The sequence below is a fragment of the Pan troglodytes genome, chromosome 2 (genome assembly GCF_028858775.2).
Source record: "Pan troglodytes isolate AG18354 chromosome 2, NHGRI_mPanTro3-v2.0_pri, whole genome shotgun sequence".
NCBI classification, from domain to species: domain Eukaryota; kingdom Metazoa; phylum Chordata; class Mammalia; order Primates; family Hominidae; genus Pan; species Pan troglodytes.
The window spans coordinates 29,693,238-29,709,726 of NC_086015.1; the positions used below are offsets into that span (position 1 = coordinate 29,693,238).

General features: G+C 37.3%; 1 protein-coding gene across 6 annotated transcripts in view; it reads right to left on the bottom strand.

Moving 5' to 3' along the window:
* Nucleotides 1-10,358: 10,358 nt before the first annotated feature.
* The window catches only part of NGLY1 (N-glycanase 1), a 64,252-nt gene continuing 58,121 nt past the window's right edge, over nucleotides 10,359-16,489 (bottom strand). For 5 of the 6 annotated variants that reach the window (XM_003309673.5, XM_054680449.2, XM_516333.7 and 2 more), the window contains 2 exons: nucleotides 11,096-11,273; nucleotides 10,359-10,719 (listed from right to left, as the gene is read on the bottom strand). In XM_003309673.5, coding sequence (XP_003309721.2) covers nucleotides 10,544-10,719; nucleotides 11,096-11,273 — 354 coding nt within the window. In that variant the 3' untranslated portion in view covers nucleotides 10,359-10,543. Of the gene's footprint in view, nucleotides 10,720-11,095; nucleotides 11,274-13,734; nucleotides 13,978-16,489 lie in introns of all 6 variants that reach the window. The other variant, XR_010155522.1, reaches the window with a different exon arrangement.

Sequence of the window (16,489 nt, forward strand, 5' to 3'; positions counted from 1 at the left end):
AGGTATAAGTGAAAGGTTATCTTTCTAAATAGATCTTGTAGAGAATATGGCTTTGTTGTGTTGTTTCTAACAAAAAATAATCAATGAATTTAAAAGATGGATCATATATGGAGAAAATATTATAGAAATATATAACAGACAAAAGATTAATGTCCAGAATACATAAGGACCTCCTAAAAACCAGCAAGAAGAAAAGGACAAATAAGAGAAAAGAAAAGAAAGCAAAATATTTGATCACAGAACAGAAAGCCCAAATGATCAATACATGTGAAAAGATACTCAAACTCATCCATAATCAGAAAAAAAAAAAAAACAAAGTAAGTAACAAAATACTATTTTACACAGATCATACTGGCAAAGATTATAAAGTTTAACAATACTGCATATGGCCAAGATGTAGAGAAGCAGGATTTGAGTAAATTAGCATTAAACATTTTATAGAACAACTGGCAATACATTTGAAAATATACATATCCTATGACCCATCAGTTCTATTTCTAGGAATATATCCGAGAGAAACTTTGCACTTATCCACAAGGAGATAAAGCATTAGCTGTGATACTAACAACTGCTTGTAATAAACACTAAGAATATCTTAAATGTCCATCAAGTCAATAAGGGAGAAATAAACTGGGGTACTGTTAAATGATGGAATCTATACAGCAGTTAAAAGGAGTTATCAAGACCTATATGTATCAACATGGACACAGAAAATGAATAAAAAAGCAAGTTGCAGAACCTTATGTACTATATATACTATTTATGTAGACTTAAAACCATACGAATCAACATTGTATATTATTAATATATGTATATAGCAAAAGATCATAGAATAAACAGAATTCCTGATTGCAGGTGCCTCTGTGGAAGGTAGGAGAAATGGGACTGAAAGAGGGTCCGGCCGGGCGCAGTGGCTCATGCCTGTAATCACAGCACTTTGGGGAGATTCAAGACCAGCCTGGGCAACATGGTGAAACCCTGTTTCTACATAAAAATACAAAAATTTGCTGAGCATGGTGGCACGTGCCTGTAGTCTCAGCTGCCTGGGGGACTGAGGCAGGCGGATCATTTGAACCCAGGAGGTTGAGGCTGCAGTGAGCCCAGATTGTGCCACTGCACTCTAGCCTGGGTGACAAAGTGAGACCCTGCCTAAAAAAAAAAAAAAAAAAAGAAGAAGAAGAAGAGGGTTGATATGGTTAAGCTTTGTTCCCCCACTCAAATCTCATCTTGAATTGTAAACCTCAGGTGTTGAGGGACAGACCTGGTGGGAGGTGATTGGATCATGGGTGCAGTTTCCTCATGCTGTTCTTGTGATACTGTGGGAGTTCTCACGAGATCTGATGGTTTTATAAATGGTAGTTTCCGTTAGGCTTTCTCTTTTTTTGAGACAGTCTCACTATGTCACCCAGGCTGGAGTGCAGTGGCGCCATTTTGGCTCACTGTAACCTCTGCCTCCCGGGTTCGAGAGATTCTCCTGCCTCAGCCTCCGTAGCCGCTGGGACTACAGGTGCGCGCCACCATGCTGGGCTAATTTTTGTATTTTTAGTAGAGATGGGGTTGACCAGGCTGGTCTCAAACTCCTGGCCTCAGGTGATCCATCCGCCTCGGCCTCCCACAGTGCTGGGATTACAGGCGTGAGCCACCCCACCCAGCACCCCTTTGGGCTTTTTACACTCTCGACTGCCGCCACGTAAGGTATGCCTGGTTCCCCTTTTGCCATGATTGTAAGTTTCCTGAGGCCTCCCCAGCCATACAGAACGGTGAGTCAATTAAACCTCTTTTCCTTATAAATCACCCAGTATCAGGTAATATCTTTATAGCAGAGTGAGAATGGACTAATACAAGGTTCCACAGGAGATTTCATCTTTACATGTGCTGTGTTTCGTTTTTCATTAGAAGATGAAGCAAATAAAACAGTGCTAATATATATTACTTGAGTGGAGAGTGCACTGGTTTATGTCATATTATTCTTTGTACTTCTTTGTATTTTAGTTATTAAAACTAAAATAAATAATAGCAGGAAATAACTGGGGGAAAAAACAAAAATACTAATGACAATTCTTTTAAACTATGAGAGTGCTATGGTGGAGCTAGCCAGCTCTGTAGAGCTAGTTTCACAAAATGCAGTGGTGATATTTACAAAGCATTCTGAGAATTACTCATTGCAAGAATCCAAAGACAACTACAAAGATTGGGAATATTTGCTTCACAGAAAATTGAAAGTTGAGAAAATGTACGAGTTATAGAAATTAAGACATACAAATTGGTGAGTCTCCTATATTTTGTATTTGATAAGAGTAATGATTCCTACAATCTTATGTAGCTCATTGATGGAGTCTAAGTTTCTACCAATTCAAAGTCAACAACTTCCCCAAAAGCTAATCGACATGTCAAATCATCTTAAGAATTTGTAATATGAAACAGTTATGTTAAACTTGACTAAAATATATACAAAACAGTACATTCCTTTAGAGGCAGTCACAAACTCTAATATGTACAGGCAGGTAACTTTCATGAGTAAAGTGATTACAAGTGAAAATGAATGAATTAATGTGTAAATAAATTCAACCAATTTAGTCCATCTTGGATTTTATAACCTTGGTAGACAAGGGAACAGAGGAGTATTTCTCTAGGAACACTGGTGTAAATCTTGGGGTAAACGGTGACTGACACTAGGCTTCAGCACTGAAGCCAGAGACAGGGATGTGGGGTTTATGGTGAACAGGAAGTACTGGTCCTATACTGGTCCTGTCTTAAACGGGGCATGGGTACTAGCCAACTGCTTCCATACAGGAATTATGAACCACAGTGTTGTTACGTGATCCGATTTTTCGATATTAGCTTAAAAAATCCAGATTTTATGTTAATCTACTAATTTTTAAATGTCAAAAAAACTGGAGATAAGTCAAACTGTGAATTATCATATATTGAAAGAAATATTACACAGATGTACAAAGAATGAGGAAGCTCATAAAACACTGAGGTAGCATGACTTCCATGAAATGCTAAGTGAAAAAGGCAAAGTGCAAAATGGTGTCTGAGTATAGAATAGTGTCTACAGTGATGGAAAGGGGGAGAAATGCTTTTTGCTTTTATTTTCAAAATGGGAAAGATGGAAGAATAAATCCAAGCTAATAAATATGGTTACCCATGAGGGTGGGATGGGTGGAAGAAGGAAACACAGAAGGAAGAAAACAGTTGGAAGCAAAACTTCTGCACTTTGATATACAGTTTTCACTTTGGAATTGTGTGTGCGCTTTATATAAGAAAGAAGTAAAAAAAGAAAATCACCAAAACAAATGAACCTAAGTATTGAGCAGGGAGTGAGGGTCTGAGGGTCTGCATACCTGATGCCCAGGAACCCCATGGTAAAGCTCATGGTTGGCATGCCACGCCCACCACTCATACTGTCCCACAGTCAGCCCTCCCACCCAAGGGAAGGGTCGGGCAAAAAAATACGTCATCAGTGAGCAAACCTAGGCCAGTTACCTGTTATTATCAGTTTAGACCTTAATTATGAATATAGTGGATCAAACATTTAAGGAAAACATAAAAGAGAACCAAGGTGAACAATGTGATATAATTCAAGAGAAAACAAATATTTCAGTAACGAGACTTCTAGAATAGTTCTAATTAGTAATCTCAAGAGATAGAGAAGATAATACAATCATCAAGTGCAAGCTGATGTTTAGAAAAGCAATCATAAAGAGTTGGATATTGGCCAGGCATGGTGGCTCAAGCCTGCAATCCCAGCACTTTGGGAGACCGAGGCGGGTGGATCACGAGGTCAGGATATCGAGACCATCCTGGCTAACACGGTGAAACCCCGTCTCTACTAAAAATACAAAAAAAAAAAAAAAAAAAAATTAGCCAGGCGTAGTGGCGGGCACCTGTAGTCCCAGCTGCTTGGGAGGCTGAGGCAGGAGAATGGCGTGAACCCAGGAGGCAGAGCTTGCAGTGAGCCGAGATCGCACCACTGCACTCCAGGCTGGGCGACAGAGTGAGACTCCGTCTCAAAAAAAGAAAAAAAAAAGAGTTGGATATTAAATAGGATTATCAAAACAAAGAACCCATCCAATAGAAAAAGGTATGAGTGTGCTTATACATAAATTCAATTTTACATATTGTAAACATATTAACATATAATTATATATAATACATATACATAGAAAATTTAAATAGAAAACAAAAATGGTCAATGAATATTGAAAAACTGTTTAACCTCACAAGTAAACAGGGAAATGTAAGTTAAAACTAGATACTTTTCACAGTTCAGAATGGCAAAAGTAACTGCTATTTTGGAAATCTAATGATGTATAAACAAATCACTCAGAAATAATGTCTTTAAAAAATCATTTATTATCTTTCATGGTTTCTGTGCATGCATGAGGAATTCATTAGTGGTTTGGCTGGGCAGTTGTGACTTGGGGTGTCTCATTCCCTTGAAGCTACAGTTTTTAAAGGCTTGACTGGGGCAGGAGAAACCACTTCCAAGACCGGCAAGTTGGTGCTTGCGATTGGAGGCAGGCCTCGGTTCCGCTCCACAGATCTTCTGGAGTGTCCTAGGGGCATGGCAACTGGCTTTTTCTGAGACAGCAGTCCAAGAAAGCCAAGGCTTTTATGTCCTAGCCTCGGAAATACCACATGATTACTCACTATATTCTATTGGACACATGGGCTAGCTCTAATTTAGTATAAAAGGGACAACCCAAAGGGTATGGAAGCTAAGAAGCGGGGATCTCTGGTGGATGGTTACCACAGCTGCGATACTCAGTTTCGGTAAGAATGGGAGGAAATCGGTGTCCTCAACCACTACTGCTGGGTGTGTAAATTATCTTGAGGGCAATTTGACAGTAGCTAGTCAGATTTAAAATGCACATATCTTTGCATGTATTTTATGTAAAAGAAATGTGTAGAAGGATGCTCATTGTAGCAGGGCTTTTAATAACCAAAAAAAAAAAAAGGGAAAAATCTAAATATCTGTAAATAATAGAATGGATAAATTACGGAATTCTGTGAAGCAGTTAAAAAAATAAGTGTAGCAGATCCATGACTGACCAAGGAATGATTTCTAAGACACACTGTTAAAAAACAAGCGGGAAAAGGATATACTTTCATTTACATAAAAAAGCAAACACATGAAAACTGTGTGTGTGTATATGTTTCTGTGTATACATATATAGACATGAAAATCCACAGGAAACCTTTAGAAGGACACATGTAAAATTTTTGGCAGTTAACTTGGAAAATAATGTAGAGCATGGGAAGTGCAGGCAGCACTTTTACTTTATAATATTTTGTTATATCGTTATAAAACAATTTCGTTATGCCCAGAGCCAGTCTTCAGAAAACTAAGAGAAAAGAGAGCAAGGTCGCAACTTCTAAGTCTGTTTTCACTGTGGCTTAAGAAATAGGAAAGGGATGTTGGACACACAGCCATTAAAATACTGGCTCCCACTTAATTCTTCAGTTTCATCATCTATAAAATGGGGATAAGATACAGTATCTACTGTACAATGCCATCATGATCAAATGAGACAATGAAAGTCACTGGCACTTATGAAAAACTCAAAAAGTGGTGACTATTGGTTTAGGTCTATTCTAAATCTCTTATTAGAAATAAAACTGTTTTGGTCAATATGCAGAGTGTAACCGAATACATGCTAAGAGAAATAAAACCAATCATGACCTGTATTGGTTTCCTCTTCTTCTCCCAAAAGTATTTAAGGAAGGTGTGCTACCTGGATCCGTTATTAGTTTATGAAGAGTGTATCTGCTGGTACTATAAAATCAAAACACAACTTATTGTTGTAGATGAAAAAAAGTCTTTAGAAAAGCTTAACTATGGTTAGAAAAATCAATTTCAATTATAACACCTCAACTTGAACATTTCTATTAAAGTTTCTATATTTCAATATTAATAACTTCTAACTTCAATTGTAATACCTTCTCAACTTGAACATTTCTATTAAAGTTTCTATATTTCAATATTAATAACTTCTAACTTCAATTGTAATACCTTCTCAACTTGAACATTTCTATTAAAGTTTCTATATTCACATAACACCTATTAAAACAGCAACCCACTTACAGGTCTCTGATTCTATAAACTTGCAACTTGATAGATGTAGAAATGAATCTTGCCTACACCACTGATTCATTGAATTGTCAGGACAGGTCATTTCCCTTCTCTGGGCTTGAGTTTTCCTCATTGGAAAAGTAAGAAATCTGGGTTAAATTATCTCTAACAACCCTTTCTATCTCAGAAGTGTTCTATGACAAAGTGTTCTCTGGCCCTCCTTTAATCAGAAGCACTATTTTCCTTGTGAATTGACCAAAGCATCAGATGTACTTCTCGTTCACCATGAGAATGTGGTTTCCAGCAAAGGACTTTCTTAAAAATAAAACACTGCAGCAACAAGCAGTGTCTGTGGAATTCATCATGATGGGATCTGACCTGAAACCAGGGTATAGATTCTTTTTAAATAATGTGCAATGGCAGTGGAAAGCTTATTAATCAGAAGATCCTAAATAAAATGTACCTTAATATTTGTCACTCACTGAGGGGTCTGTACTATCGGCCATTCTTTGCCTAAGTTACTTTTGCCTTACCAGTTTCCTGTCACTTAACTTTTCACATCATCAAGAACTGTGTTGTCCCATACCTTCTGTACCATTTCCAAACTTTTCTGAATAAAATATCTACTAACATATATTGGGTAGGCTCAGGGCTGAAAATCTCATGAAATATATTTATGAAAAGTGTTTTTGGCCGGGCGCAGTGGCTCACGCCTGTAATCCCAGCAGTTTGGGAGGCCGAGGCAGGCAGATCATGAGGTCAGGAGATCGAGACCATCCTGGCTAACACAGTGAAACCCCGTCTCTACTAAAAATACAAAAAATTAGCCAGGTGTGGTGGTGGGCACCTGTAGTCCCAGCTACTTGGGAGGCTGAGGCAGGAGAATGGAGTGAACCTGGGAGGCAGAGCTTGCAGTGAGCCGAGATTGTGCCACTGCACTCCAGCCTGGGTGACAGAATGAGACTCGGTCTCAAAAACAAACAAACAAACAAAACAAAACAAAACAAAAAAAGTGTTTTACTTTTAGGTCTTTAATCCATCTTGAGTTAATTTTTGTATAAGGAAGGGGACCAGTTTCAGTTTTCTGCATATGGCTAGCCAGTTTTCCCAGGACCATTTCTTAAATATGGAATTCTTTCCCCATTGCTTGTTTTTGTCAGGTTTGTTGCAATGGTTGTAGATGTGTATTTTTCTGAGGTCTCTGTTCTGTTCCATTGGTCTATATGTCTGTTTTAGTACCAATACCATGCTGTTTTGATTACTCTAGCCTTGTAGTACAGTTTGAAGTCAGGGAACATGATGCCTCCAGCTTTGTTCTCTTTGCTTAGGGTTGTCATGGCTATACGGGTGCTTTTGTGGTTCCATATGAAATTTCATTTTTTCTAATTCTGTGAAGAATGTTAATGGTAGTTTGATGGGACTAGCATTGAATCTGTAAATTACTTTGGGCAGTATGGCCATTTTCATGATATTAATTCTTCCTATCCATGAGGATGTTAGGTTTTTCCATTTGTTTGTGTCCTCTCTTATTTCCTTGAGCAGTGGTTTGTAGTTCTCCTTGAAGCGGTCTTTCACATCCCTTGTTACCTGTATTCCTAGGTGTTTTATTCTGTTTGTAGCAATTATGAATCTGAGTTCATTCATGATCTGGCTCTCTGCTTGTCTATTGTTGATGTATAGGAATGCTTGTGATTTTTACACACTGATTAAACCTAGGCAATACCATTCAGGACACAGGCATGGGCAAAGACTTCATGACGAAAACGCCAAAAGCAATTGCAATAAAAGCAAAAATTGACAAATAGGGTCTAATTAAAGAGTTTCTGCACAGCAAAAGAAATTATCATCAGAGTGAACAGGCAACCTGCAGAATGGGAGAAAATTTTTGCAATCTACCCATCTGACAAAGATCTCATGTCCAGAATCTACAAGGAACTTAAATTTACAAGAAGAAAACAACCCCATCAAAAAGTGGGCAAAGGACATGGACAGACACTTCTCAAAAGAAGATATTTATGTGGCCAATAAACATATGAAAAAAAGCTCAACATCACTGATCATTCGAGATATGCAAATCAAAACCACAATGAGATACTACCTCATCCCAGTCAGAATGGTGATTATTAAAAAGTCAAGAAACAATAGATGCTGGTGAGGCTGTGGAGAAACAGGAATGCTTTTACACTGTTGGTAGGAATGTAAACTAATGCAACCATTATGGAAGACAGTGTGGCGATTTCTCAAGGATCTAGAACTAGAAATACCATTTGACCCAGCAATCCCATTATTGGGTATATACCCAAAGGAATATACATCACTCTACTATTAAGACACGTGCACATGTATGTTTACTGCAGCATTATTTATATTAGCAAAGACATGGAACCACCCCAAATGCCCATCAATGACACTGGATAAAGAAAATGTGGTACATATACACCATGGAATACTATGCAGCCATAGAAAGGAATGAAATCATGTCCTTTGCAGGGACATGGATGAAGCTGGAAGCCATCATCCTTAGCAAACACAGGAACAGAAAACCAAACACTGCATGTTCTCACTCATAAATGGGAGTTGCACAATGAGAACACACGGACACAGGGAAGGGAACAACACACACCAGGGCCAGGTGGGGGGTGGGGTACAAGGGAAGGGAGAGCATTGGGACAAACAGTTTATGCATGCGGGGCTTAAAACCTACTAGATGACGGATTGATAGGTGCAGCAAATCACCATGGCACACATATACCTATGTAACAAACCTATACGTTCTGCACTTGTATCCCAGAACTTAAAGTAAAATGAAAAATATGTATATATATTGAAAAGTATTCCAAAAAAAAAGGGTGCAACTACCTTTTCTCTTTGACAGTTCAACTCTGTAACAACATAAAACATTTGAACTCGAATAATGTTTTCTGCTTAAAGCCACAGTAAAAGTTAGAATGCATCCATTCAGTTGAGTTCCTACATTCTATTACCATCTTTATAAAACTGCTTGAAAAGTTCTAGGTTTTTTCATGCTGGTTAACAGGATTAGCCCATATGATCATCAAAATACTCACTGTGCCAATAGCAGACACCACAAGACAGGTAAGCGTCAAGTTCTTCCAATCTTAAGTACTTGGCCACTATAGGTTAAAATTTTGAGTCTGAGAGTTCCAGAAAACGTTCTTATATTCAAGACATATTAATAATTTCAGATGCATAACTACTTCTTTTGAAATATAACTTTTTAGCAAAAAATGATTCTCAACAGAGTTTTACTGCAATTATAAAGCAAATATTAGCTGGGAGCAATGGCTCATGCCTGTAGTCCCAGCTACTTGGAAGGCTGAGGTGAGAGGGTTGCTTAAGCCCAGGAGTTCCAAGCATCTTAGGCAACATAGCAAGATCTCATCTCTCAAAAGAAAAAAAGAATAAATATAAGACCTTTGTTTCAGGATCTTATTATATATTTTATAACACATGTCATGTTCTATTGAGTGGCACAGGGTGAGACTCTTGAGTGTGTCTTTTTCTTGTATAAAGAGTTGAGAACTCACTTTGCAGAATATCACAAAGGAATCTGGAGGCTTGGGGCTATGTCTTTTTCACCACTGCTTCCTCCACAGTGCTATCACAATGCTTTGTACATAAATGCTTAATAAATGTTCACTAAACTTAATTTGAGAGGTTATACAGAATATACACAAAACCTCTTGATACAATATATACTGTATAATATAGTTACATAGTTTCAAAATCAAGAATATTTTATTCAATGAGGTAGATAAAAATATAACTCAAAGGTAAGGCATTTTCAAAATGTCCACGTATTATGGAATTTAAAATGTATCCTAGTTTATGTTGTCAATGTTAAATGTTTTCATAACTCATATCTATTCAAGTATTTTTCAATGTTTAGAAAAAAGATTTTTATTTAGCCAAAATAACCACTAAAATGATGTAAGGCAAAATACTTCATTTTATTTCTTAAATGCCTGAATATTTATAATCATATAAATTTTCATGCATTATATAATTTATGAGCTACTGTACTTTCACATTAATTAAAAATATTAGGAGACTCTAACCACTTCTGAAGAAATGAATGGCTGATCAGAAAATGTCAAATTACTATCATAAGCCCAAGATTTTATCATAATCATGAATAGCATTTAATCATGAATATCATTATTTAACTTTTAAAACCATACTTACAGTTTTTAGATTAAAATCCCATATTGAGTCAACAAGACTTTACTCCAAATTATAGTCACATATGGAAGAAAGGTTTTAATTCAATATTTTATTATAGTCCACGTATAAAGATAATTTTCATGAGGGTTACATGATGGATAGCTAGCAAAAGAAATATGCTAGCACAGGGTGGTAACTGCCAACTAAGCATGCACTGAACCAACAGACTACTTGAGTAAGTCCTTGATTATTGCCAGCTTTTCTATAATGTTCAGGTTCTCAAAGGTCACTGAATTTTATAATTATCTCCAAACAATTTTCTTCATGGTCATTTAAGCTTTGTCTAAACAGCTGGGTGTGTTGCCAAGCGACATCACCATCTCCTCTGCTTAATTCTGCTTCCAAAATAACTTCAGTGGCACCAGAAAAATCAGCATAGGAGTGAAGACTGTTATCTGTTAGAGGGAAAAAAAAAATTAACATTTTGCTTTTGGTAATTTAAAGAGCACAGATCATTTTGAAATGTATTTTATATAGGCTGATGTATAAGTTAAAATAAACCCTTAAAAATAAATACAAATTATTCTTTATGGAAGAAATGCATCCTTTGAAACAAAGAAATGATTTTTTCCTTGCATTTGTATTTCACAACAGAAAACATCAGCTTTCTGTTACAATGGGATCACACAGGTTTTATTAAATTTTTCTTTTTTTTACTGAAATAGTATTAATAACTTAGGTACGAAAAAGAGCTACATCTCAAATAAGTACAATTGGTTTTCAGAGTGGTAAATACATATTTCGTGATTAATTCTCCAGGCAAATGCTTACCGCCTGTCAGTTCTACTCGTGCTGTATCAGATCGCAATTTCCATTCTATTGTTCCAGTCTGAAAAGTTTGACTACTTGTTCTAATAGAAATGCTATCTACTTTTAGGCCAACCGACCCACACTCAAACTTCCAGGAAATGTAAGCAAAAGATGATCCTTCCTTTCGGGCCAAATATACCTATAAGGAGTAGGGATGGGGAGAAAGGAACTGTCAGAAAAAATGAAATAGTATAGAAAACAAACTTAGTGAAGAATATTACTGTCATAGGGTAGTATGTACAAGTGGTTATTTAAAAACTAACTTTTCCCTGTTGAAAAGGTTCTTACTGCTAACATTTTTTTTGGCAATTTTTCCCATGGCATCTTTTACCCTAGAAGACAGGTATTATTTGAATGCAGATGTCCCCAAAAAGTGCAATTCTAAAGGACTGCATTCTAACCAAATTTTGGTAAATCATATTCTTTTATATTAAGAAGTTCAACTCTTTAAAACGAGTTTTATGACTAATCCTGCTGAAAATGAAGAATCCTTTTAAACGCAACTATTCTTTAATTTTTGTAAGTCTGGATTTTCATATACGCTTTCCTAGCGTGACATGGTATGCTATAGTCTCTAAATCGAGAAAATACCTGAGCCATTGCTAACTAATGGTTTAAAAGGTGATATCCATGCTCACTTCTCTAAATAGCATGCTCCCTGTTCCTTCATCAATGCCCTTTAGCACATTAAATGTATACTATTTAAGGCATCTAAGCCTACTGGCTGCTTCCAGCTCATCCCCTCTCATACTTTTATCTACACTCCTCAAAACATTGCCATGAAAACTGACATCCACAGCCTTGGTCTTTCACAGGTCACTCTATTCAACCATGCTCAAACTCTTAAGACTCTGACGCTTCAGTCGTTCATCCCTTACGTCTGAATTCCCACAAAATTCTACGTATTTGTTTGAAATAATTCTTGGAAAGAAACCCCTTCCTCACTAATACTGCACTTACTACTACAGTTTGGACTTTACACTTATCTTAATGCAATTGACTACTGTTGTACAATTCCAATTGTTCTGATTATATTTTTATTTTCAAGTGTATTATTTTAGACACAGGGTCTCCCTCTGTCGCCCAGGCTGGAATGCAGTGGTGCAATCATAGCTCACTGCAGCCTTGAATTCCTAGGTTCAAATGACCCTGTTGTCTCAGCCTCCAACTACCATGCCTGGCTAATTAAAAAAATTTTTTTAGAGGCAGGGTCTCACTATGTTGCCCAGGCTGGTCTTGAACGCCTGCCTCAGTCTCCTGAGTTGCTGAGATTGTAGGTGTGAGCTACCGTGCCTGGCTCTGATCAGATTAATGTTTTAAAATCCCACTCTCTTTATGTCATCTGCCTGGTCTGAAATGTACAGCAAGTACTTGGTTCTTACATTAAGTCTAATCTATTAGCTTTAAAAATCCTCCACAGTTAGGCTGGGCACGGTGGCTCACACCTGTAATCCCAGCACTTTGGGAGGCTGAGGCAGGTGGATCACGAGGTCAGGAGATCAAGACCATCCTAACACAGTGAAACCTTGTCTCTACTAAAAATACAAAATATTAGCTGGGCGTGGTGGCAGGCGCCTGTAGTCCCAGCTACTCAGGAGGCTGAGGCAGGAGAATGGTGTGAACCCAGGGGGCGGAGCTTGCAGTGAGCCGAGACTGCGCCATTGCACTCCAGCCTGGGCGACAGAGCAAGACTCCATCTCAAAAAAAAAAAAAAAAAAAAAGAAAAGAAAAGAAAAAATCCTCCACAATTTCATCCCACCTTGAATTGCCAATGCTCCTTTTTATTTTTTTATACTATACTCCTTTATAGTGCCCATACTCTGACCTACCTTCATCAAATCATAAGCTCTCTGGGGGCAGTTTCTGGATTCATAAAAGCATTTAGTGCTGGGCACAGTCACTCACACTGGTAATCCCACCACTTTGGGAGGCTGAGGCAGTCGGATCACTTGAGGTTAGGTGTTCAAGACCAGCCTAGCCAACATGGTGGAACCCCGTCTCTACTAAAAATACCAAAATTAGCCGGGCATGTTAGTGCACACTTGTAATCCCAGCTATTCGGGAGGCTGATACATGAATATTGCTTGAACTAGGGAGGCGGAGGTTGCAATGAGCGGGATGGTGCCACTGCACTCCAGCCCGGGTGACACAGCGAGACTCTGTCTAAAAAAAAAATAAAAATAAAAACATTTAGTAAATATTAAGTATTAAAGATCTGTATACAAATATATATATATTCATGTTAGACTTGATCTTTTTAGAAACATCTAACTCATACTCTAGCTCAGGGGCAAATAGTTGAAAGTACCATATAAAACACATCTGCCATGGAATATCCTGTTACATGTACTATTCTGTATTCTGGTCTTTACTCACATCAAGTAAAAAAATCAATCGCCAATAGTATTCTAATCACCATCTATTTGACAACCAACCTATAGCTATTTTTCTTCCAGGTTTGCCCATTAATTTAATCTGAAAATTTTTAGAATCAGTGAGTTAGAGATTATGTAACAACTGAACAATCACTCTCAAAGAAAATGTTCTTAAACTACTCAGAGTAGATATGTATAGCCAACTGTTATTTGTTGTTGACAAACCTAGATGTGGAACTGTCAATTGCTCCACTCAAGTTTGGACAACGCCACTATAACATCCTCCGGTGTTCATATATGTTCCTACTGCATGCTCCTCTTACAGCTGCTTGTAAGGAGGATGTGGGACTCAGGACTCCACCAGTGTTCCCCGGGAGTCATTAGTTTCACCCATCCTAAACTATTAGGCATCTGGGTTACACACAGGTTAACTGCTCCTTTAAAGGAATGGCTAGCAAAGGGGGATATCTGGGAAAGAAGAGCCAAACAGAGAGGTTACTGGAAGAAAGGTGAATTAAAAGAACTAAAAGACTTAAGGAAAGTAATCTTAAGACATAAATATTAACAGATATACTCAAATTTATCTCTCAATATGCACTTCTATATCTTGTATATTTTCAGAGCTCACTAGATTCAAATGTCCCTCAAAAGAGTGGGTATAAAATATGATAGGCTGAAATTAGGTTAACTTCAAATCTAGCTTACTCCAATAACTGCCTTAATTATATTGTGTGGGTCTGGGTCAGAACTGTGGTTTTAACTGTTTAAGAGAAGGTTTATAGTAGCTGTTGAACATGCCTGACAGCATTTATTAAAGCCTTAAAATTTTCAGTCCTAAAGGCATCATCAGCTTTTAAGACTCTAGAAAGTTAAAGAATAAGATAGAGTTCATGATTTAATACTTAAATGTTTAAACATTCAAACATACTATGAGCAAAATAAAAAAGGTCTCATGTTAAAGAACAGTATATGGAGATAAAACACCCTATTTATACAGAAAATTCCTATCTTCTTTTTTTGCACAATATATTCTGTCAAAGACTCATTTTTAGAGGTGGTAGAAAGTTACCAAGAATATGTATACTCAGTTTAGTAAATTAAAATGTACCACAACAATAGAATTTATAAAAAACCTCCAACTCTGGTCCGATCTATGTATAATATGAACACAATCAGTAACTATAATTTATTTAAAAGGAAAAAAAAAAAGCAAACATTCACTTGTTTAGAGAAAAAAAAATTTTTTTACAACTGTTGATTGTTCCTAACATCGTGAGTTATTTGATAGACATATTTTTGCCTGTTGGCTTTAAAAAAATTTTTTTTAAATTTATTGTGTGCATTCTGTAAGCTCGGTTTTGTAATCTGTAGGTCTCTAAAAGGTGAGTGTTGCTATCCTACTTCAGCAGGAGTGCTAGTAAAGTCAGAAATCATGGAGGTTTTCTCCTGTATTCTATATATACCACCCAACCCCTCCTCCCACCAGTGACCCATCCTTGCTCCTTGTTGATGTCTGTAAGCACATATGAGCATATACAACCTTTGCGTGAGAACAAGACCTGTGTGTCTACGGTTTAGGCATAAGCCATACTATTCACAATGTATAAAAATAGAACTTGTCTTTAGGTTGTGGCTGTAACCACTATTTTCAGGACTGAGAACAATTTGCATGTTGGCTTTATGTAACTAATATTCTACAGAAGATTTTGCTCAAAGATTTTTTGATTACTACATGTCAGGCTGCTATGGCTCCCTAGAGGTTCAGTTTGGACTATATTGTTTGAAGCTCTTCTTTAATACACTCTTAAAATTATTGTTCTACTTAGGCTGCTAAGATTCACTCAAGTTCAGTTCACCATACAGCAGGCACCCTGAAGTCCATCATTCCCACAGATACCCAGCAAAGCAGCTGTATTTCAAGGAATCTCAAATTGTTGCTGGTAAACCGGTACTTGCAATGAGTCTTGTTTTTGGTTATTCCATTTTATCTTGAAAATCAAACATGAATCCACTCGTACTTCCCACTGTAAATATTTCTGTGTATACTTCCAATTTATTCCATTTGTAGAATTTGGATAAGAATTTTTAAGATTTCCATGTATACTTCCAATTTACTCCATTTGTAATAGGAAACTTTCATGGTTTCCTATTACATAATTGCAAGGTAATCAAAGTCTCTGGGACCTGACAATTATTTACTTCTCTAGTCTCATTTCTCACTATTCTCCTCCATATTCTCTACTTCTCACTCTTTCCTGAATATACCAGATGTCTCTCACCTCAGTGCTTTTGAAGACACTATTTCTCATGTCCCCAAACAACCTCCCCTTCCATATCCTGTCCTCATACTAAGAAACTCTCCCTCTTCCTCCTCTCCAAAAGACAACTCAGATATTACTTCTTCTGCAAGGCCTTCTCTGACTCAGTGTGATATTATGATATGTGTATATATATCTCCAGATTTTCATTCATGGTTCCTGGCTCATAACTCCCATAGCCTTTATTATTTCTAAGGCAGGCCATGGAAACTAAAAATATACTCTAATCTTCCCACAACTTGCTTTCTTGGAGCTGACCATAAATAATTTATCTGACCTACCTTGTCTGATTATGGGTCATAAAACCCCTATTTCAGAAAATGTCCTGTTCCATACCCTGGAGGTAGAAATGCTGCACAGAGAGACCAAGAAGAATCTGGACAGGCTTTGCTGGGTTTTGTCAGGCTATTAGTATCAGATCACACCCTTTTTGTCCAATCATATTTCTACATTGTTGTCATGGTTATGAAAATCCAATGAAGTCTCCATAAAAGGCCTATCAGGACAGGGTTTGGAGAACTTCTGGAGAGCTGATCACATGGAGGTTCCTGGAGGGTGGCACACCCGGGGAGGGCAGAGGGGCTCCATGTGCCTTCCTATACCTTGCCCTGTGCATCTCTTCATCTGCATCCTTTGTAATATTCTTTATAATAAACCAGTAA